The 22,404-nt window shown below is 37.6% G+C and overlaps 2 protein-coding genes across 2 annotated transcripts; one reads left to right on the plus strand and one right to left on the minus strand.

Annotated features, from left to right (window-relative positions):
* Positions 1 to 2,384: 2,384 nt before the first annotated feature.
* LOC141392345 (uncharacterized) lies at positions 2,385 to 7,838 on the minus strand. Its single transcript, XM_073965296.1, has 3 exons — positions 6,989 to 7,838; positions 4,712 to 5,833; positions 2,385 to 3,577 (listed from the first exon to the last, which is right to left on the minus strand). The coding sequence occupies exons 1-3, from the start codon at positions 7,836 to 7,838 to the stop codon at positions 2,385 to 2,387; spliced, it is 3,165 nt and encodes a 1,054-aa protein (XP_073821397.1).
* Positions 7,839 to 15,114: 7,276 nt separating this feature from the next.
* Positions 15,115 to 21,522, plus strand: Rnb (BTB/POZ domain-containing protein Rnb). The gene is made up of 9 exons (XM_073961947.1): positions 15,115 to 15,192; positions 15,271 to 15,552; positions 15,650 to 16,588; positions 16,656 to 16,862; positions 16,920 to 17,061; positions 17,229 to 17,444; positions 19,897 to 20,101; positions 20,164 to 20,239; positions 20,308 to 21,522. Exons 2-9 carry the CDS (start codon positions 15,295 to 15,297, stop codon positions 21,286 to 21,288), a joined length of 3,024 nt encoding a protein of 1,007 aa, XP_073818048.1. The 5' UTR covers positions 15,115 to 15,192; positions 15,271 to 15,294; the 3' UTR covers positions 21,289 to 21,522.
* Positions 21,523 to 22,404: the final 882 nt, after the last annotated feature.

Below are 22,404 nucleotides of genomic sequence, written 5' to 3' on the forward strand. Positions count from 1 at the left end.
CATAGTAATTTGAATCTTCTTAGAGAAACAGTTAGGACATACGAATTATTTGAACAAGAAAATACATTTGTCGTTTTATACTTTAAATTGACTTAACTATGCCTTATGTATGTAATTACAATGTTGACCTATGGGAAACAGATTGCTTTCAATATTTAGTTTTTATATAACAGTTTTAGTAATTGTATATGTGACTTGTTTGGTACGATATGTATGTACAGCTGTGTTCAAAATAATAGGAGTGCTCATTCACACCAGGGGAATGGTCGAATAAACATGGTTAAACTTACCCATTTTGGTTTATATTGTATTTGGTTAACATTGTTGACATCCCAAGAGTTAATTGATCAGCAGAAATGTGGCAATCTGTTTTAAATTATTTTCTGTTTACACCAACATTATAAATCGCCTTCAAATTTGTTGTTCAAAAAAATAGGAGTGCGGAAGAAAAAGGACAATAAAAATATTTTTAGTTGAGTTTAAGATCAAAATTGTCTATATTTTAGTTGACAGTAGTGAATCCAATAGGTTTTTTGAGATTTGATGGCTGTTTGAAAACAAAAGTTCTTTGGAGGTAACCTAAAAACACTTGATTGTCCTTGCAGCGATTTTTTCCATAAATTGAGCACTTATTGGGTAACTCAATGTATTTTATAGACTGAACTTTAGTGATTAGAGTTTTTTTATGCTCTGGCTGTTATCTCGAACAATATATAATGATCGGTATCCCGGAAATTCGTGAATTTCGATCCTTGAGCCATGTTAAAGCCGATTTGCATTACCTCTTTACGTAAGGATCGGTTAAAAAAGCGTATCTATAAGGCATTAATTTCTCGATCAAGTGATGTTTTGAGGTCCTTAGCATCTTAACTGCACGCAGAATTCATTTTATGGTTCAATTTTGAATAATTGGATGATTGGGACATATGAGACATTTTTCAAAACGCTTTGTTAAAAAGGAAACTTTAAAGACAAACTTTTGAAGTTGGCCTAAGATTATTTTTATTAGGTTTTGCATCGTATAATAAACAGTTTTCTTATGAAACTAACCTAAATGAAGTATTTTTGAGTGAAAACCGTAAGTTTATATTGAAAAATATATTACGGCGTATACCAACCATAGTGCAATCCCAGCCTACCTATCACTAAATGGTTCAAAGTACATTTCAACCGTTCACGTTTTAAACATTCTTTGAATAGAAGCGAAATTGATTGCATACCCAAGGTTGGCATGCTAAGGACTTCCAAATATTATTTGGTTGGGGAACAAATTCATTACAGATACGCTTTTTTTGGCCGATCCTTACCTTAAAGGCTAATGTAAACTGTCTTAAACTTGGCTCGAGGATCAAAATACACAAATTTATGGGATACCAGTCATTATATATTGTTAAAGATAACATCCATAGCATCAAACAAATCTAATCGTTAAAGCTTTTGTCTACAACATCCATTGGGTTGCCCAATAAGTGCTCAATTTATGGAAAAAATTTCTGCAAGGACAATCGCATGTTTTTTGGCTACCTCCAAATGACTTTTGTTTTCAAACAGCAATCAAATCTCATAAAATCTATTGGATTTACTACTGTTAACTAAAATATTGAAAATTTTGATCCTAAACTCAACTAAAACTATTTTTATCGTCCTTTTTCTTCCACACTCCTATTTTTTTGAACAAAAACTTTAAACACGATTTATAATGTTGGTGTAAACAGTAAATAATTTAAAACAGATTGCCACATTTCTGTTGATGAATTACCTGTTGGGATGTCAACAATGTTAAACAAATTCAAAATAAACCAAAATGGGTAAGTGTTGCGGCACGGGTTAATATGAGCCGGCTTTTAAATAAAAGAACAAAATTTCTAAGAGCACTCCGTGTGCAAATATTTCACTTTATTTTACAAATTAATAAAATTAGCAAAGAAAGTGAGCGAGCGAGCGAGCGCTTTAAAACAATTTTGTCTTTGACCGTGCCTTTTTACCGACTAAATTTACAAAGTTAATAATCTATGCTTATTTCTGTCGTTGGGCATTTTGTCTACGTGACACATAAACAAGGACCGTTACTTCTCCTTGAAAGATCAAAAACAATAACAAATACATACGGTCAAAGAGGAATAGAGAAAAATAGAAATATATACAAATATAAATATGTATGTTTTTACATAAGATGAAATTTACTCTAAATTGAAAGTATGTATGTACATATTCGCAAATTAGAATTCTTGGGGAAGATATCCCCATACAAATAAATGACTCAAATGAAAATTAATAAAATAAAAAATAATGAAAATAAAATTTGATGTAACTGAAATTTATGACACCAAGTAGGTAAACGGCGGCAACATTCCCCTCCTCGTAAATGAGCTCCTGGGACGATTTTACTGATCAATAATGCCGACGTCTAATTTTGCTAACTTGGCTGTTGGTCGTTGGAAGACACCGTGCTGGGTACGAACAGTTGCTTGACGTACTTGCCCATCTTTGGCTATTATGGTGTTGACTATTTTGCCTTTTGGCCAGCAATGTCTTGGCAGGTTCTCGTCGATGATGATTACGATGTCACCAACTTTTAGTGGTTTTGTTTTCTGGAACCATTTTCCTCTTCTGGTTAAAGTTGGCATGTACTCTTTTACCCAACGACGCCAAAATTGGTCGGAGAACTGTTGTGTTTGTCGCCATCGTAGACGCAGGTCGGCTAGTTCGGTGACTATTGGCTTGTAGCCGCTGGATGAACCCAATAACAGGTGGTTTGGCGTGAGTGCTTCGTCGTCACATGATTCCAGAGAAACAAATGTGAGTGGTCTGGAGTTAATTATGAATTCGGCCTCTGCCATGGCATTTCTTAAAGTTTCATCATTAAAGTTTGCGTTTGGACAAATGTTGTATAGTGTTGTTTTCACGGATCGGACGAGTCTTTCCCAGGCTCCACCCATGTGGGGAGCTGCAGGTGGATTAAATTTCCACTTGATGTGGTCGAGCATAGAGGCCATATCTTTCAGATCGAAAGCTTTGGATTCGGGTGAGAATATTTTCGCTGTAGCCTTAAAATTTGTCCCATTATCAGTGTAGATCTCGTTGGGAATCCCTCTTCGAGCAATGAAATTGTTAATGCACATAACACATGAACTGGTATCAAGGCTGTAGGCAATTTCGATGTGCACTGCACGAACTGTAAGACAGGTAAAAAGCACACCCCATCTTTTCTCCTTTCTTCTGCCCACAGTAACGTATAGTGGTCCAAAGTAGTCAATGCCGACATACGTAAATGGTCGCTCGAAGCTGGCTAGCCTTGCTTTAGGCAGTGTAGACATTTGTGGCATAACCGGATTGGCTGATAAATTCTTGCAATGTTGACAGGATCGACGTATGCTTTTGTACAGAACGCGAAGTTTGGGTATGTAATATTGACTTTTGATGTTGTTGATGACGGTCTCATGCGATATGTGGTGAAAGTTCTCATGTACATAGCGAACTAACAGGACGGTAACATGGTGCATGGTAGGCAATATTATTGTATCTTGGTGATTTAGATATAATACACGGCCCCTGGCCCTTAATATGCCCTCGTCATCTAGAAAGATATTACAGGAAATTAGTTTACTGCTTTTTTCAATACTCTTACCCTTTTTTAAACTACAAATTTCTCCAAGATATTCGCTCTCCTGAGCTTGTCGGAAGAGAAAAACCTTCGCTTGTTGTATCATCTCAAAGGAAATATCTTTTGGTGGTTCCCTTCCTTTACATCTCGATTTTAATCTGCTCACGTAGAGTATAAATGTAGCTACTGCTCGGTAGAGTTTTCTCCAGTTGGAAAAATATTCCAAATTAAATTGTTTGCTTTTGTTTATAATAAATACTTGGTGTCTCATTTCCTCCTGTCCGCATTCACCCACATTGGTACAAGTTGGCCATGTTGATTTGTTTTCATGAAGAAATTTAGGCCCCGAGAACCACATAGCAGCATCCCAGCGCGTTTGGTATTTCGTTGCTAGATCTGCAGGATTCATTTTGGAGGGTACCCATCGCCATTGTGTCACCTCAGTCGTCTCCAAGATTTCTCCAACACGATGCATGACGAATTGTTGAAACTTTTTGGGGTCCATTCGAAGCCACTGCAACACAGTCTTGGAATCCGTCCAGAAGTATTTTGATGTAAAATTAATACGTTTAATATTTATGACTTTGTTGGCTAGTCTAACACCCGCAATAGCAGCTTGAAGCTCCAGTCTTGGTATTGACATTGGTTTTATCGGAGCAACTTTGGATTTGCCAATAACGATAGTGACGTCACATCCACCCTGGTACGCAACCCGTAAATAGCACACTGCTGCGTAAGCGTCTTCGCCTGCGTCGACGAATGTGTGCAGTTCAACTTCGGTCGCTTCATTTATATGTGGAGAGTAACATCGGGAAATTTCAATTGACGATATGTAGTCGATAGCTGTCTTCCATTTCTGCCATTTGACGTGTACAGGGTTGCAGATTTCATCATCCCAGTCAATTCCAGATCGCCAGACTTCCTGAAGAAGGATTTTCAATGTGGTCGTGTAGCATGATATCAACCCCAGCGGATCGAAAATTGACATCAGCACCTTTAGTAGTTCTCTTTTTGTGGGAATTAATTCGCTGGCAAACAGATCACGACGAAGTCTGGCAAATCTGAAAATATATACAAACGAGTCTTTGTTAGGATCCCAATACATACCAAGAACCTTTTCAGTTTCAGCAAGATCTCGTGGGTTCTGATCTTTTGATGAATCATCCTGTAGATGGCTGATGACTGCATTGCTGTTTGACGCCCAATTTCGGATATGAAATCCTCCAGCGGAATGAATATATTGTACTTGTGACGCTAATTCGATCGCCTGTTCATCATCGTTGACGCTATCGATGAAATCATCCACATAGTGATATTGTTGTATGGCTTCGACGGCTCGTGGAAACTCGTTCTTAAATTGCTCAGCATTGAAGTCTCGTACATAATGTGCAATGCATGGTGCACAGCATATTCCAAAGGTAAGCGCTCTCATTACATAAATACTCGGCTTCTCAGGATTATCGTTTTCATCGCACCATAAAAATCTCTGTGCATGCATGTCTTCTTTCCTAACGTTGATGCGATGGAACATTTCGGCGATATCTCCACAAATTGCAATTTTTCCTACGCGGAAACTCAGCAAAATATCAACCAATGATTTTAACAAGTCTGGTCCACAGTGTATAAAGTCATTGAGACAAACTCCATTAGATTTTGCTGCGCCATCCCAAACCATTCGAATTTTACCCGGTTTGTTGGGGTTGAGTGTTATAAATGTTGGCAGGTACCATACGGGATTACCATTGTTACTTATCTCTTCATCAGATAATTTTCTTGCATATCCCTTTTTCAGCAAGTTGTTGATTTGTTCTTGGAGAACATCACGAAGATTTTTATCTTTCTGAAATTTCTTTTGTAGACACGTAAGACGTTTACGGGCATTGTTGTAACTCTCTGGCAGTTGTTTCACATTATACTTCCACAATAAACCCACTTCATAACGGCCGTCCACTTTCTGACACGAAGTCTTCAAAATATTCATTGACCTGGAGTCCTGCGCTGAAACTACGGTTTTCACTGATGAATCTTCAAGATTAAAATTTTCTTTCACCATTTGATGCAACTCGTTGTATTTCTCTTCACAATCACAATGATGTATATTTAGCCATGAACCTTGCCGGTAGCAGTCGTTGGGCCCCTGAATTGTCCAACCTAACCGCGTTTTTGTGGCAATAGGTTGATTCCACAAACCTTCCCGTATCTTTAGTGGCACTGCGAGCTTCCAATTATCTGCTCCAATTAAAATTGTTGGTTTAACATTTGAATAAGATTCTATTGGGAGACCAGCCAGATATTTGTATTTTGATATCAATTCCTCCATTTCCAACGACTGTGTAGGTAAATCTAAACCGTCAACAGTATGAACACTATTTAAAAAGAACTTTGCACCATTTTTAGAGTTTGCAATAGAAATCGAAGCTTTTCTCGATGTATTTTCTTGGCGAGTTGTATCTCCCGTCCATTTTAGGCAAAGTGGCTCTTCAACACCTTCAAGATCAAGTAGATCAAAAACGTCTCTTTCAATCAACGTTACAGAGGAACCCTCGTCGAGAAAGGCATATGTGTCTATGAACCCATTTTTCTTCAAAAGGCGCACCGGTAGAATTCTAAAAAATGAACTTCGATTTTGCTCTTTAGTGGAATGAGAATTAATTGTTTCACTGGTATTGTTGGCTGCCGAAATAGCTCTGCTTTGTCCTGAAGACGATTGTTGTTGGTCCACGTATTTGTGCAGCAATCTATGGTGCTTGGCAGCACAACCATCAATTCCGCATTCTTTATTAATGAAACACTTACGGCGGTGCCTATTTAAACATTGCCGGCATAAATTGTGTGTCTTCACCAACTTCCACTTTTGATCCAATGAGAGTTTCTTAAATTCACTGCATACAGAAACTTTGTGATCATTGCTTCTGCAAGAAAAACACACTATTTTGCTTTGTTGTACGTCTTCTGCATGTGTATTCACTGGAGCGCTTCTTGATGATGGAATTGTTGATACGACTGTACTGGCGGCATCTGCAATTTGGAAAATCCAATCACTAAATAATTTCACGATTGGAATCCGATCGTCCTTAGGATGTGTAGCCCAATTTAATTTATACTGACTGTTCAGTTTATCCAATAACTCCTTCACCAACATGGGGTTGTTCAGATGAGAGTCTAACTTGCATGCCTCCATGGTAGAACAAATATTTTTTACGCATAGTGCAAATTCGATTATACCCTCTAATTTATCCTTCGGGGGAGGAAATTTCCTCGCTTTTTCTATAACTCGTTCAAGAATATGCTCCGGCCGTCCAAAATACATTCTTAAAGTTTGAATAATTTCCGGCACCATTGCAGGCAGCATAAGTTTACTTCTCACTAGCTCCTTGGCCTTACCTTTAAGACACGATTGTAGCCGTATTAAATTCTCTGCGTGAGAGTAACCGGCTACCGCAGTACTGTTTTCAAAACTGCTTATGAAAAGCGGCCATTCTTCCGGGTCTCCATGGAAATGTGGTAGATCACGAGGAATTGAATGCCGTGCTGCAAGTTGAGAGGGAGTTGGCCCGGAAAAAATATTCCAATTTGACGTCATATTAAACGAGTTTTGATGGGTCTGTTCTTGTTGACTACATTGAGAGAGAATCTGATATTTTCTTTCTAAAAACTCTTGCTGCATACGCTGCTGTTCTTCCAACATTTTAAGCTGCAAATCCACTTGTAGTGTAACGTTGTTATTTTGTTGGCTTGAAACCGGTTTTTGTTGATTTATGTTTGATGTGGACAAATGTGTGCCCGTGATTGCAGATGAATTCACTGGTACTAGCGAAGAGGGAACCGTATTTGTTCTATTGTCTTTCGCTTTACCTTGAAACAAAGTGTTCGTTGGCCTATTCACGGATGTCGATGTTGTGGAAGCTGTTGGAATTCTTCCGCCGGTTCCACTTGTGGTCTTACTTGCCATTTGCAGTAACTCCCCTGCATTTGTTGGGGACGATGTCGCTTGCGGCACATTCAGCAAACCTGTGGTATTCGCTACGGACTGATTTTCCTCCATGGATGTTGTCTCCTTATTGAGGTTACATCCGTCACAACTCCAACTCACCTCGGATACACTACTGTTGACGCCAACACAATTAAAATGATACCACTTATCACATTTATCACACTGTACCATGTCATCATTGTCCACTTCATTACACTTGTTGCAATTAAAATTGCTTTTTAATCCTTCTTGGTGGGACATTGTGTAATTTTATTTCAATTATTTTCAATATTAAAAAATGTTGGTCTTCTTGACTCTTTTAATTTGTATTTTGTTTGTTTGTTCACGAAGAACTTTTGTTTCTTATAAATATGAAACGCACAATTATTTGTTGTTTATTCGCGCGAAGCGTAGTAGCGAATTATAATTTTCTTTATTTATTGTTGTTCAACCACGAAGATATTAAATTTGTTTTATTTAAAACTTCATAAAAATTGTTTTAAAGAATGTTGCGGCACGGGTTAATATGAGCCGGCTTTTAAATAAAAGAACAAAATTTCTAAGAGCACTCCGTGTGCAAATATTTCACTTTATTTTACAAATTAATAAAATTAGCAAAGAAAGTGAGCGAGCGAGCGAGCGCTTTAAAACAATTTTGTCTTTGACCGTGCCTTTTTACCGACTAAATTTACAAAGTTAATAATCTATGCTTATTTCTGTCGTTGGGCATTTTGTCTACGTGACACATAAACAAGGACCGTTACTTCTCCTTGAAAGATCAAAAACAATAACAAATACATACGGTCAAAGAGGAATAGAGAAAAATAGAAATATATACAAATATAAATATGTATGTTTTTACATAAGATGAAATTTACTCTAAATTGAAAGTATGTATGTACATATTCGCAAATTAGAATTCTTGGGGAAGATATCCCCATACAAATAAATGACTCAAATGAAAATTAATAAAATAAAAAATAATGAAAATAAAATTTGATGTAACTGAAATTTATGACACCAAGTAGGTAAACGGCGGCAACAGGTAAGTTTAACCATATTTTTTGACAATTTTCTTTTTTGGTATGGGCGCTCCTATTATTTTGAACGCAACTGTATGTGTTTTGGAAATGTATGTCAGTTTATTGTTTTATTAAAGTAAAATTTAACAAACTGTTATTATTGCTACAAAACTGTAAGAAATATTAAATATTTTCAGATGACGTCGAGCTTATACAATTATCAATACGATTTGTTATATGATACAATTCCAATAATTTGGAAACAATATAATATCAAATTACATTGATGGCCAATTGCAATTTACGAGTATATTGATGATATTGGACCAGTTTTATGTAATTTATATGAATTTAATTTTTCAGAACAAACAACGACTTTAATGAATGGCAGTACATCATTTCCGTGCGTCAGACAAAATTGTCCTTCGATTTAAATTTTTAATGACGTTGAATTGTCTGGTTGCCTTTCAGAAACAGGTCGCTTTCAATTATTAATTTTTATTAAAATATTCTAGGTAATGCTTTAGAACGATATTTATGTGTTTGGAATATGTCGTTTTATTGTTTTATTAAAGTAAAATTTAACAAGCTGTTATAAATGCTACTGAATTTTAAGAAATAATAATGTAAAATAGAGGGATATACTTTTTCTGAATAGTACTTAAAATACTTCTTTTTCAATATAGAGTGAGTATGCATCGATATTCTAATACAATATTTCTGTACTCGCAAGTTTTAAAGGGGGGTTCTACTCAAATGAGCCACATTTTTTACTCCAATTGTTGACTTTATTTAGTTTTTCTTGTATCATTCTTATATAAATTGGATTGGAATGCAAATGAATGACTAAGTTTACTCCAAACACATGAAGCAAAATATAATAAAAGTTAAAAACTTCATATCTTGTATAATTCGGAAGAAAATCGAGGTTGAATAAAAATTTGCAGGGGGGTCCTATTCAAATGAGCGGCAGTGTAACTCCAATATATATTTTCGGCCGATTTCATGCACCATACCCTTTCTTATCTCCTTTATTTGTTCATTAAAGTATTAAAAATGGTAGCATTTAAAGTTAATATAATTATAGTTACTCCTGTATATTTTATCTTAGTCGGGGTAGCGAAGCGCACCGGGTTCAGCTAGTGTTTCCATATTTTAAAATAGTTTTATTTATTATTTCTAATTTTAACAATTAAGTTAATTTTTATTTCGTAGCAATAGGGTGTGTCCTTAAGTCATCCACGTGCAAATCCTCCTAAAAGTCTTTAAAAAAATCTACTTATAAATCTTGTAGAAAGCCATTAACATTTCTATTTATTGATCCTCCAAGGGGTTTTGGTTTCTATGTGAAGGTGTGGGGAGATAATACGATATTTACTACTAAATCACTTTATATGTACATATGTCCATTTAGCCTCGGTTTTATATTTTTAACTCACATTATATTTTCACATTTCAATATTAATAAGCAAAATATTGTTTTTTTCTTTTAAATCTCATCATTTGAGATAAACATTACATATTTTCAAAAAATAAATGAAATATTTAAATTGACTTATATTTACACAACACAAATCGAAACAATAATAATAAACAATTAGGAAGTCCAAGCTTTACGTATTAAATACATTACTTTCATTTCAATTTGCGTAATATTTGATTATTGTTATACGATTTTGGAAACAATATGCATTTTCGTAAGCATTTGTTTTCAAAAAATCTTCTATTTATACTTGATGCTTAACTTCAACTTAACAAAATATATCACTTATGTTACGTAAAATACATATGTATATACAGGGATCAGCTTCACTTGCAATAACGCCGATTTTTAATAAATATGTCCCAAATCTGCGATTCCAACAACGAGGAGCTTGCTTCAATCCATAAAGGTTCCTTTTAAGCTTACAAACTCTTCCAGTGCCACAATCAAAACCATCTGGTTGCTTCATAAATATAGTTTCTTCAAGATGACCATAAAAAAGCGGTTGATATATCAAATTTCACTTGCAGCTATACCGTATTGTAGCTCTTATTGCTGCGAGCCTTGTGACTGGACTGAAGGCTTCATTGTAGTATATACCTTTACACTGTTTGTTGTTGTTGTAACAGTGTTTATTATTTTTATACCCTATACCACAATGTGGAAAAGGGTATAATAACTTTGTTTTCCCAAAAATTCATGTAACGCCGCGAAATATTCGTCGTAGACCCCTCATGTGGTATACCAAACTTCATATCTCGACGAGATAAAGCGATTTAGCGATGTGTGTCCGTCCGTCCGTCCGTCCGTCTGTCCGTCCATTAAAAATTGTAATCAAGCTAGAGGCCGCAATTATGGACCGATTGTCACGAAATTTAGTATGGAGGTCGGGTTTGGACCAGAATAGAACTGATTAGTTTTTGGCGATGATCGTGAAATGTTAAAGGGATGAAATGGACCAAAAACAAAATTTTTGCTCGATTTTGTAGCCGCTCTGTAGGTCGCAGTAATAGTCCGATCGGCGCGAAATTTTAAACGTAGTTTTGGTTTGAGATGAAGAAGTAGCGTGCAAGTCAACGGTATGATCGGATAATATTTAGCGGGTTAAATTGATCAAAACTTTTGTGTGAAAATTGGTAAAATTTCTAATGCACATCTTATAACTTTATCCCAAGAAGACGCGTTTAGTGGTATAGGGTATCACATGGTCGGCCCCGTCCGACTATAGTCTGTTCTTACTTGTTATTATTATGTTTGTATGTTCGTTCTTCTGTTCAATCTGGCTCTGGGTCTATCTCCAGTTCCAGGAAGTTGGCTACTTCGATGGGATGTAACCACAGATCCACTGGAGTCATATGAGTAGGCTTGGCGGGGCAGTTGAATAGGTGCTTAGTATCGTGCGGGCCCATGCCGCATACTGGGCAGATGTCTTGCACGGCGCGGTCGATTTCCGCCCAATAAGAATTTAGGCGACTGTAATATCCTGAGCGTAGTTGAGCCAAAACTACTCTTGTTTGTCATGGCCCCTCAGCTGCGATCGATGGGGGATGTACTCCGAGGACTTTATTCACACTATATTTGCTTATGCTTAGCAACTGCGTGATTGTGTCGTGCCTAGCAGATGGTGATTGGGATGGCTCTCACGGTAACACCCAAGCAAGTACTGCAACGAAAGCATCTCACCAAACTGGAGCCGCATGGGTTACCACAGACCGACCTATCGCGTTATATGTGGTCAACAAGGTTTCTTTATCTGCACCCCTGCTTTTCAGTTTGTCGCAGATAGCAGTGGCGTGCGCGCACGACTTGAAAGTAGTGTCGAATGTGACCCCTAACATTTTGGGGCAGTTTGTGATCGGAATTCTGCTACAGTCGACCATGACGTTCAATTCTCTTCCAAACTGCGCTGTCCATGTGCTGAACAGAGTGGCTGGCGTGGAAAAAAGTGGTAAGATCGGTTAAATAGGAGTTCAGTCCCTCACAGATGTCATCAGGGAAGGTACATGACGCCAGGATCGTGCAATCATCCACATACGTTACGATCTCGATGCCGTCTGGAGGGGGCGGAATACAGGAGAGGTCGAGGTTAAACAGTACCGGAAATATCACCCCACCTTGGTGAACTCCCTGTTTCACTCTACGGGGTTTGGACTTCTTGTTCCTGAATTCCACGTACGACTGGCGTCCACACATATAGTTGACTATCCAACGTTTCTTGGCCGGTGGGTCGTCTGCTCAATGTCCTCAAACAGCGTGGAGTGCCTGACTGTATCAAAGGCTTTTGATAGTCGAGCGCCACCATCACTGTTCTATCACACGGCGGTCTCTGGTTGAGTCCTTGACAAATATATGTGGAGTTGGCGTGCAGCGATGATGTCGTGCTGTGCGGCTTATGGAATCCATGCTTATGATCGGCAACTTGATAGCTATTCCTGATACTGGGGTGGACTAAGGCCTCTAGGGTCTTTGCTACGGGCGACAAAAGCGAAATCGGCCTGTATGATTCACTTTTGCTGGCATCCTTGCCTGGCTCCCGTAGCGATACCACCCGGCCCATTTTCCAGACTTCGGGAACAATGAGGATGGCTAGCGACAAGTTGAGAACTTTAGTGAGATACTCCACTCCCGGCTCATCCAGCTGCTTCAGCATTACCATGGAGATGTCATCAGGGCCCAACACTTTGGATGATTTAGCGTTCCTGATGGCATTCGCAACATCATTCATTGTAAACTGTGGTGGCAGGAATAGGTCTGATGCGACGTAATACTCTCCTCTTCCTCCTGTCTCGACAAACTGTCGATTGAAATAACTTGCACACCTCTTCGGGTCAGTCAACGTAACGTCGCCAAACGTGACTGAGGTCCTATCTTCCATCCTTCCAGGGTTCGAAAGTGACTTAACCGTTACCCACAATTCACTTATACCGGCTCCAATGTTGCAACTCTTCAGATGATTTAACCACTTTTTCCGCTTATGTTCGCCGACCAGCCTGTTAACTTCCAGTGTCAGCTCCCTGACTCTGGGGTCATTGGAGTTGGCTCGACGAAGCTCATCACACTCATTTGCTAATCCCGTCGCCTCTGCTGGGAAGTTTGGTCTTATTTCGGGTATTCGATCAGCAGGGATATGGCGAGTGGCTGCAGCAGTGATGATTACTCGAAACGTCCTGTCCGCTACCCGAACATCAGAAGGATTTGGCAGTTCTCTGAAGCGGTAATTGGTGAACTTTCTACAACTCGGCCAATCAGCTTTCCTATGATTGACGAACGTGCGGCGTTCGGAGGTGATGAAATCGGGTGGTCTGTTAGTGGAGACAATTATTGGGAGATGGTCTGATTCAAGGGAAATGACGGGTTGCCAGGTAACGTCATTTGTCAGACAAGGTGACACGATGGTTATATCTGGCGAGCTCTCTAATTCTGGTAGGGGCATCCTCATTGACCGTGCAAAACGTAGAGCTATCAATCTGCTCAGCCAGCGTGGTTTCCGAGGGCTGAATGCCACATCTCATGATGCGCATTTAAGTTCTCTAGGACAGACGATGATCACCTTCCAAAAGCGGGCTAATGTCAGGCTCGTAATCTGAGATACAGCTATTTCTCGGCCGATGTATACGTTCAGCAACTCTATCTCGGCAGTTCCACACCTGACTGCTACCCCAATACATTCCATTCTGGTCATTAGAGACAGGCTCAAGCGAGATAGGTCTGTATTGTACAAACTGGTGCAATAGGTAAGCCAATTCAACACCTCCACTTCTCGTGCGATCCATCACAACGTTGTAAGCTACAGTTGTTGTTGAGCTTGGTTTCTTGAACCGCCGCGTCCTTGATGTTCTTCCGACTCATGAAATCTACCATTTCCTATCGTACTTGGAAAATATTACTCCCATTAGTAAAATAAATTACAACTATCTTCAAAGATTATTATTCCTAATTTAATTCTCTTTTTAAAAGGGAAAAATGTACATCCAATGGGAAAATACCGTGCCATAAGCTCCATGCACAGCACTGAACGGTTAGAAAACGCCTCCATCCTATAAATATTTAAAAAATGTGGTCTGTTCCAGAACTGTAAGAATCTACTAATTTTTATTATTTTTTCCGATAACATAAAGGAAAAATTGTTATCGTAGTAAAAATTTGCAGATTCTTGCAGGTTCTGTAACGGGCATAATGGTTGCATTTAAGGCCCATACCTATATACGTCCGTATACCCAGGGCGTGTGTGGTAAAAAAAGTAGAACACATGTATTCTTATGAGAACTACCGAAATACGTCGAGCGTATACTTTTTGTAAGTTGAACAAATTCAACTATGACAGAACGTTTTGTATGCATGTACATATGTGTGTGTTTTGTATTTTGAAAACAAAAGCTCAACAAAACCTGAAATCCAATTAATTGCAAAAAAATATTTATTTTACGAATGAAAACATTTAAATATGTTTTGGTCGCGGATTTGGTTTTTTAAATGTGATTTTGTACTCAACGTATTTGGGTAATACGGACCCTCAGAGAGCGTTGTTGTGGTAGAAAGGTGAAATATTTGTGTACGTCCCGTCGTTATTTAGGTTAAGCAGTAAAATTAATTTAATTATTGGCAGTGCTTTAGAATGCACCGGGTTCCACTGGTAATATTATAAAGAAAATATTTTTCATTTCAAATTTTCATAGAACAAGAATCTAAAGAATCCATGCCCTGAAACCCATTGATTTTTTAATATTCAGTTAATTTCAAATTAAAAAGTACCGCCAACATACCGTTACGTTACGCCACTAACTGTTCCACAAAATTGCATCTGGGCTAACCATTCACAGTGAATGTGATCACAAAGAAGAAGCTAATTTTACCATTTTTATCCAGCTGTTTTCGTTTTCATATGTTCCGTCGTTCTCTCATTCGTAAACAAAAGAGCAAATCGATCAATTTGCTTCACCCTCCTTCGTAAACAAGGAGCAAGTCGGCCATTTTGCTTTGTTTTCATTGTTCATCCTTGATTCCCTTTTGCGTTCCTTATTCGAACTTTGCCGCCGTCGTTTTAAGTTCGGCTCTGGCAACTGTTGGGAGACGGTCGAAAATCATTAGGTTATTGTGGTTTTTGTTGTATGTGAGTGAAAACGAAAAAAACGATATTAATATTGGTTCTATTCTGATGAAAATTTTTTATTTCTCATATTTTTAAAAGTCTAAATGAATTTGTAGAATTTGCATGGCCATAATGAATCGCCAGTTGGTGGAAAATATTCTGGGAGTTATAAAGACATCGACAGACAAGGCAGTAATTGTAAAGGGCCTTACGAAATTGCGAACAGATGTTGTCAAAGATAAAAATGGTATTATTTTGTTTCGGGAGGCGGGAGGTGTGGCTCCCATGGTGAGGTTTCTAAGTAAGCCCCATGAAAAGATTTTGGAAGTGGCCTTATCTATAATGGGTAATTGTTGCACCGATGAACAAAGTTGTAGAGAAGTAAGTGGCTGTTGACATCAACAACAACAAAGTGCATGAGAAGAGAGGGGAGAGAGTGCAAAATACAATGATTGTTTTTGTTTCCTTTATTTTGCAGGCATTGGAGAATAAAATTGCTATACCTTTGGCCACTATTTTAAAATCCATACCTAATCCAGTTATACAATGTAGAGCATGTCGTCTATTGGGTAACTTAGCCAAGGTGGATGCCAATCAACTGTTGTCTACCCATTGTCCTGCCATAGCTCAGGCTTTGTGTCGCATAATTGAAGATACCTCCGATGTCCAGACGCGGATGATGGCTTTTCGTTCATGTCGCTTCCTTTTGGCAAATCCACAGTTTATGAAACATTTTCTTCAATCCTCCGGTTTTACCATTCTCTTGCGCATACTGACAGCGATTATGAAAAATGAATCGAATGCTGATGCTGAGGAAAAACTACTCTGCGATGCCCAAGCCCAATTGAAGGTGGGCCTAAAACGTAATCAACATCGTGAAAAATATTTCGAAGAAGTTGCCCGCAATTTAGAAGGTGTTCGTAGTGATATTTTTGATCATGAAATGTTGAAAAATTCAACACGCAACTCCAACGCCTACGTTATACCTCAGGAACAGGCAGCACTTGATTTGGTTTGTGAAATTTTAAAATGTCTTTTGGTAATATCGGAATTGCAAATAAATTCATTGGTTTGGGATTCATTAAATCGCGCTCATTGCACTCTTGCTCCCATTGTTCATTTTATTACCGACGAAAAGAAAAGTAAACATCGTAGTGCTGCTTTGAAAATACTCTCGAATTTTTCCAAGAATCAAGGAGCATTTTATATCTTAAGTTCGGCCGATGCTATTTTGGCAGCTTGTGAATTGTTGGTGGCCGATGAAGATCTCAGCGAAAGTGAACGTAGACATTGTATTCATATTATAAGTATTTTATCGACAGATGCATGTAATCGTTCCAAGATTAGACGTTCAGGGGCACTTAGGAAATTTATTGTGATGATAAAGGATACTGTGTCACCAGCGGAGAAGGCTTCGGTGAGTAAACTTTACACACTTTTGTGGAATTGTTATAATACCTCATCAATTTCTCAATATTGCCTAGATTTTAAATGTCTTGTTCAACTTCCAATATGACGACATGAGTATGGATCTACTGCTGCGTGAAGGACTTGTCTTGATCCTAGTCAAGGAGTTAAATAATTATCTGGCAAGCGATGAAGACTATTACAAAAAGAAAAGAGAAGAAAAACTACAATCGGAAAACAAGAAACGAAAGTTACCAGAATTGATTAACGAATCTAAATGCAAGGTAAACAAAATCTCTGAGGGACAGATAACTTTTAATAATATTTGTTCTCACTTTCAGTTTGCCAAAGTACGAGAAGAAAATTATTTGGATTATGATTCGCCTAGTAGTTCACCAAAATCGTATAATATGCCCTCAAGTCCTTGTAGTTCTCGCAGTATGTCACCAGTTGGCGGTGGTCACATGTATCAGCCAAATAATGGTAGTATGCTTTGGGGAATAATACATTATATATTTAATTTATTTATTCTTCCCAATTCCAAGTCCGAAGACCTCATTTAAGAAGTTGACAAAATAACGGGATATTTAACTTAACAAAAAAACAATTATCTTAGAGATGCATGTTTATGATTGTTTGCTTCTTTTTAGGTGATTCCGATGAAGAGTCATATTCTCCAGTCTGCAGCGATGAAGAGGAAGACGATGATGAAGAAAATGAAACCGCTAGAGATACTTCTAGCCATCTATATAACAATCCCAATGCAAATGCTAATGACCACACAATAATAATGAACCTCTTAGATTTGGCAGCCCGTTCCGAAGAAGACAGTATTTTAATAGAGGATGAAGAGGAAGTTAGCCAAGGTGAGAATTGTTTATTTTTTTTATAATTTAGTTTAAGTTGTATGTCCCGACATTGAGTCTAAAGGACAATTGTGCCAACTGTTGGCCTGTCCAAGACGTTGCAGATGTCTGATATCAATTGGCAAGTCTTCATTGACATTCGATGCCAAAAATCCGCAAATTTCAAATTAACAAAATATAATGCGGTTTTCCTTCATAGATCTTGACGTCTACAACGTCATTCCTTGGTGTCCCACAACAAAGAATTCGGCATATGCCGCAAAACAATGCTCTACAAATTTGTACGGTTGGAGCCTAAGATGGTGATAGTCAGGCAACAAGTCCGTAGCTGACTAAACAGTTTTAGCGTTCGCTTCACATCACATATGGTCGTCATTTAAGGTTGCCTGTCGTCCATAAATACTGATTTCTAGACGTCTATTATTATTCCCGTATTGTGACATATAAAGGTAGCTTTCGGTCCTCTGTTAAACACGTTACTGTCCGTCGAAAAAGCTACTAAATGGGATTATTTTTTGGTCGATAATAAGAAATCCGTTCTATTCCTTTCCTTTAAAAACATTACGACAGGAAATTTTCCCTTGGGCTCGTCTGTAACTCCTACTTTTTTGTGGTCTTATGGATAACCTTCAATTGATATACAAAACTCTTTTGCGTCCTTCTGGTAGCCTATAAAGTTTCCCTCCAGGTCGTCTATAAAGACTCCCTTCTGGTCATCTATAAAAAATCTCTTTTGGTCGTCGATAAAGACTCCCTCCTGGTTGCCTATAAAGACTCCCTTGAGGTTGTTTGTAAAGACATTCTAATCGACTATAAAGACTCCCTTCTAGTAGCCTATAAATACTCCCTTCTGGTCACCTATAAAGAGACTCCCTTCTGGTCCTCTATAAAAAATCCTTTAGATCGCCTATAGAACTCCCTTCTGTGGTGGTATTCTCTAACGCATTTTTTGGTTACCGGCAAAAATTGGTAAAATTAAAACGCTTACAATTTCGGTAATTAACCAAATTTGTCGGTAAGTTAGCGACCAAAATAAAGTTGTCGCTAGGTACTACCGATAGCAACGTGTTGTCCACTTTTATTGGTACTTTTCATTCACAATTTTGCGTTTTAAATTTACCGATTTTTGGTCGCCGCTTCTGGTCGTCCATAAAAACTATCTTCTATTCTCCTTTAAAGACTCCCTTCAGGTTGTTTGTACAGACTCCATTCTAATCGAGGGTTGCCTGCAAAGATTCCACTATGATCTTCTATAAAGACCTTCTACTGGTTACCTATAAGGAATCCCTTCTGGTCAAATATAAAGATCCCCTTCTGTACGTCTATAAACACTCAATCCTGGTCGCCTATAAAGACTTGACATCTGATCATCTATAAAGGCCTCCTTCAGGTAGCATACAAAGTCTCCCTTCTGATCATTTCTAAGTACACCAGAAGCCTATAATGCATACAAAGACTTCCTTCTGGTCGCCCAAGACGTATATAACATCTCCCTTCTGGTCGTCTATAAAAATCCCTTTAGGTCGCCTATAAAAAGCACCTTTCTCGTCGTCTATAAAAACCTCATTCTGGTTGTCTATAAAAACTCCACTCAGGTAGCCTATAATGCTTCCTTCTAGTCGACTATAAAGACTCTATTATGTTGGTCTATAAAGCCTCCTTCTGGTCGTCTGTAAAGACTCCCTTCAAGTCGTTTATAAAATCTCCCTTCTGGTCGTCTTTAAAAACTCATATCAGGTCGCCTATAAAACACCTTTCTGGTCATCTATAAAGACTTCATTCTGGTTGTCTATAAGAACTCCACTCAGGTCGCCTATAAATCTCCCTTCTAGTCGACTATAAAGACTCCCTTCTGTTGGTCTATAAAGCCTCCTTCTGGTCGTCTAAAAGGACTCCCTTCTAGTTGTCTATAAATACTCCCTTCTTGTCTCTTATAAAGACACGCTTCTGTTCGTCTACAAAGACACCCTTCTGGTCGTCGGTAAAGACACCCTTCTACTCTTCTATGAAGTCCCCCTTCTGGTCGTCTATAAAGACTTCCTTCTAGTTGTTTATAAATACTCCCTTCTGGTCATCTATAAAGACACACTTCTGGTCGACTATAAAAAGTCCCATCAGGTCGCCTATAAAGCCTCCTTCTGGTCGTCTGTAAAGACCTTTCTTTTAGTCGTCTATAAGACCCTCTTTTTGGTGTACAAAGTGTCTTTATGGTCCATAAAGACTCCCTTCGGGTAGTTTGTAAAGACTGACCAGAATGGGATCTTTCCGGTCGTCTATAAAGACTCCCCTAAATCTCCTTTCGGATTATCTATAAAGACTTCCTTCTGGTCGACAATAAGCGTCTCCACGACTGTCTTAGTATTTATATTTCTTCATTGATATGGCATTTAAACATCCAATCTGGTCATATATAAGGACCTCCTTCTTAAATTGAAATGTTTTTCTTTTTCAGATGTACCTGCCGTAAAATTGCCTCAACTGGGACATTTACCTCACAACACCATAGACGTTATTAACAACTTACTATTCCGGGTAACATGTTTGACAAAGAAAAGTATTGACCTGGGTAAACCGGAAACTATGAATACCCTAATAAAGGCATTGAATATGTTTGGGGTCAATACCGATTTTGCAGGATCACTAACAAATATTTTATTGTAAGTTGTGCAAAATTCATTGCTCGCAAAATTTTGTAATAAATATGTTCTTATTTTTCCAGGGAAAGTCAGTTCTTTGGCAATGTCATAAAACAGGGTATATCTCATCAATTGTATCAATTGACAAAAGTAAAGGAGGTAAGACTGCAAATGGAGATTTCTTCGGAAATAAAAATATTGTAAATATTGTTCGTTTTTCATTTCAGACAAGTAAAGATGGTTTTGGATTTTTGGAAACATTAACCTCTGTCAGTGAGTGCAATTATGGCAAGGAGGAGTTGGCCCGTTTATTGCGCAGCGATGATGAGCTATCACAAAAACGTGCAGCCATCACCGTTGGCTATTTAATACGCAGCAAACCCTTGCTCTATCAGTTCCTTAATGACGGCAATGCCCTCACGCTTCTCCTGGGCATTATATTAAGTTCAAAACAAGATGAATTTACTGACGAGGCAGTGGATGCCCTTACATGCATGTCACGCTATACCTTGGGTATCCACGTGCCACAGTTGGATATGGAAAAACGTTTAGATGAATATGAAGAATTTCTAGAGGACAATGCCGGACAATGTCTACAAGAAAAAGACTGTGATATGCGTTTTGTGGTACATGCACCCACAACTACCGGTAGTAAAGTAAATGAGAAACCCAATTCAATTGCTGCTGATAATCCCGAAACAATCACTGCCATTGCTTTTAGCAAAGCAATGCTTTGTTCAACCAGTGAAGTTTTCAATACCATGTTGAATAGTGATTTTCGTGAAGGCAAAGAAGGTGAAATACATTTGCGCAACTATTCAGTGAGTGGTCTACGTTACTTCCTCAACCTAATTGTAAGGCAATCGAAAAAGCTGAAATACAATATACCTCCAGCAAATCAATATTATGCCCTATTGGAAGCTTTTGAAATGTCACGCATCTATATTATACCCGAAATGGAACAATTTGTATTGGAATTACTGATTGCATTATTGGATGAAACCAATTGCCTCAATGTTTTGGAATGGTCAATGAAAAACTATCATGTGGAGTTAACTGAAATGGCTATTAATTATTATTTGTGTTCAACATTAAGTACTGAAGCTAAAGTTAATCTCTTTCGTACCGCTGACTATTCGACATACTCTACCGAATGGTTTCAAATGATTATGGAAGCTATTTTGGCCAGATGTCGTATTGGTTTTTAATGCTCTTATTACACTATTTCTCACTCTCTGCAGCTATGTCTCGCTCTCGCTCTTACTATCTTTAACTACTTAACTTTCATTATTTTTCTACTGTTAAAATTTAAATGTGTGATTACTATTTATAATTAAATATTAGAAAGTATTTAGAATTTAGTAGAAGATACTGTTAGATATTTAAGAATTGAGTGAAAACAAGTTTATTTAAAATAAATGTTTGTAAACATGTTCATGCAATTATGATGCATTATTCGTTTTCTTACCCCCTGTTTACTTATTTTTGTTCGTTCGTCTATAATTTAGGCATCCATAGCTCAGCCCACAGATGACATATATACTTAATTTTTCGTAGATGAGTTCCATATACATATAGTTAAGAATTCATCATTTAGAAATCAGCGCTCTCCATTTGCGCTAAGGCTAGTAAGTCGAACTACAAAATTTGACAATTCGTGTGAGAAGAACAAAAATTTTTACAAAAACAGGGGGTTAGTCAACATAAATTTAAACTGACATATTAATTTTCAATGACAAAAAATATACCAACGATCTGTAATATTAGTTTCAAATCGCAATGTTTGGGCTGATTCCGTGTTTCTCTTAATACATAGGATTGTGTGGACTGAGTCAGGTCTCTATTTACAATTTTGCATTTGATATCAATATTATTTTTAGAATAAAAGCCATAATTCGTACTTGTTTTGCGTTGGATAATAATATTGTACACTTGACCTTATATTACTTTTTTTTCATTGAAATCATTTGCATTATAGTCTCCACTGTTTACTCGTGTACGGCAAATGAATGTATGTACATACATATTATTTTCATTCATTTCTTCTATTGTTCAACAAATAGTTCAATCGCTGCCGGCTTTTATCCCAATTTTTTGTTTACAAATACGTATGTATGTATTTCTTATACTATATTTGCAAAAATACATACATACATATAAAACAGATTTGAAAACCTTATTGCATTCAAGTCTAATACATTGTATATTGAGGTTTTTGAAACAAAGAAACAGAAAAGTATTCAAGAAATTAAAAAATTTCTCATCATAACGTTTTGGCTGAAATACAAGAGAGATGTTGAGCTATTTCAAATGAATTTGCCTAA

Source organism: Musca autumnalis, unplaced genomic scaffold (genome assembly GCF_047663935.1).
Source record: "Musca autumnalis isolate F117 unplaced genomic scaffold, ASM4766393v1 scaffold_1, whole genome shotgun sequence".
NCBI lineage: Eukaryota > Metazoa > Arthropoda > Insecta > Diptera > Muscidae > Musca > Musca autumnalis.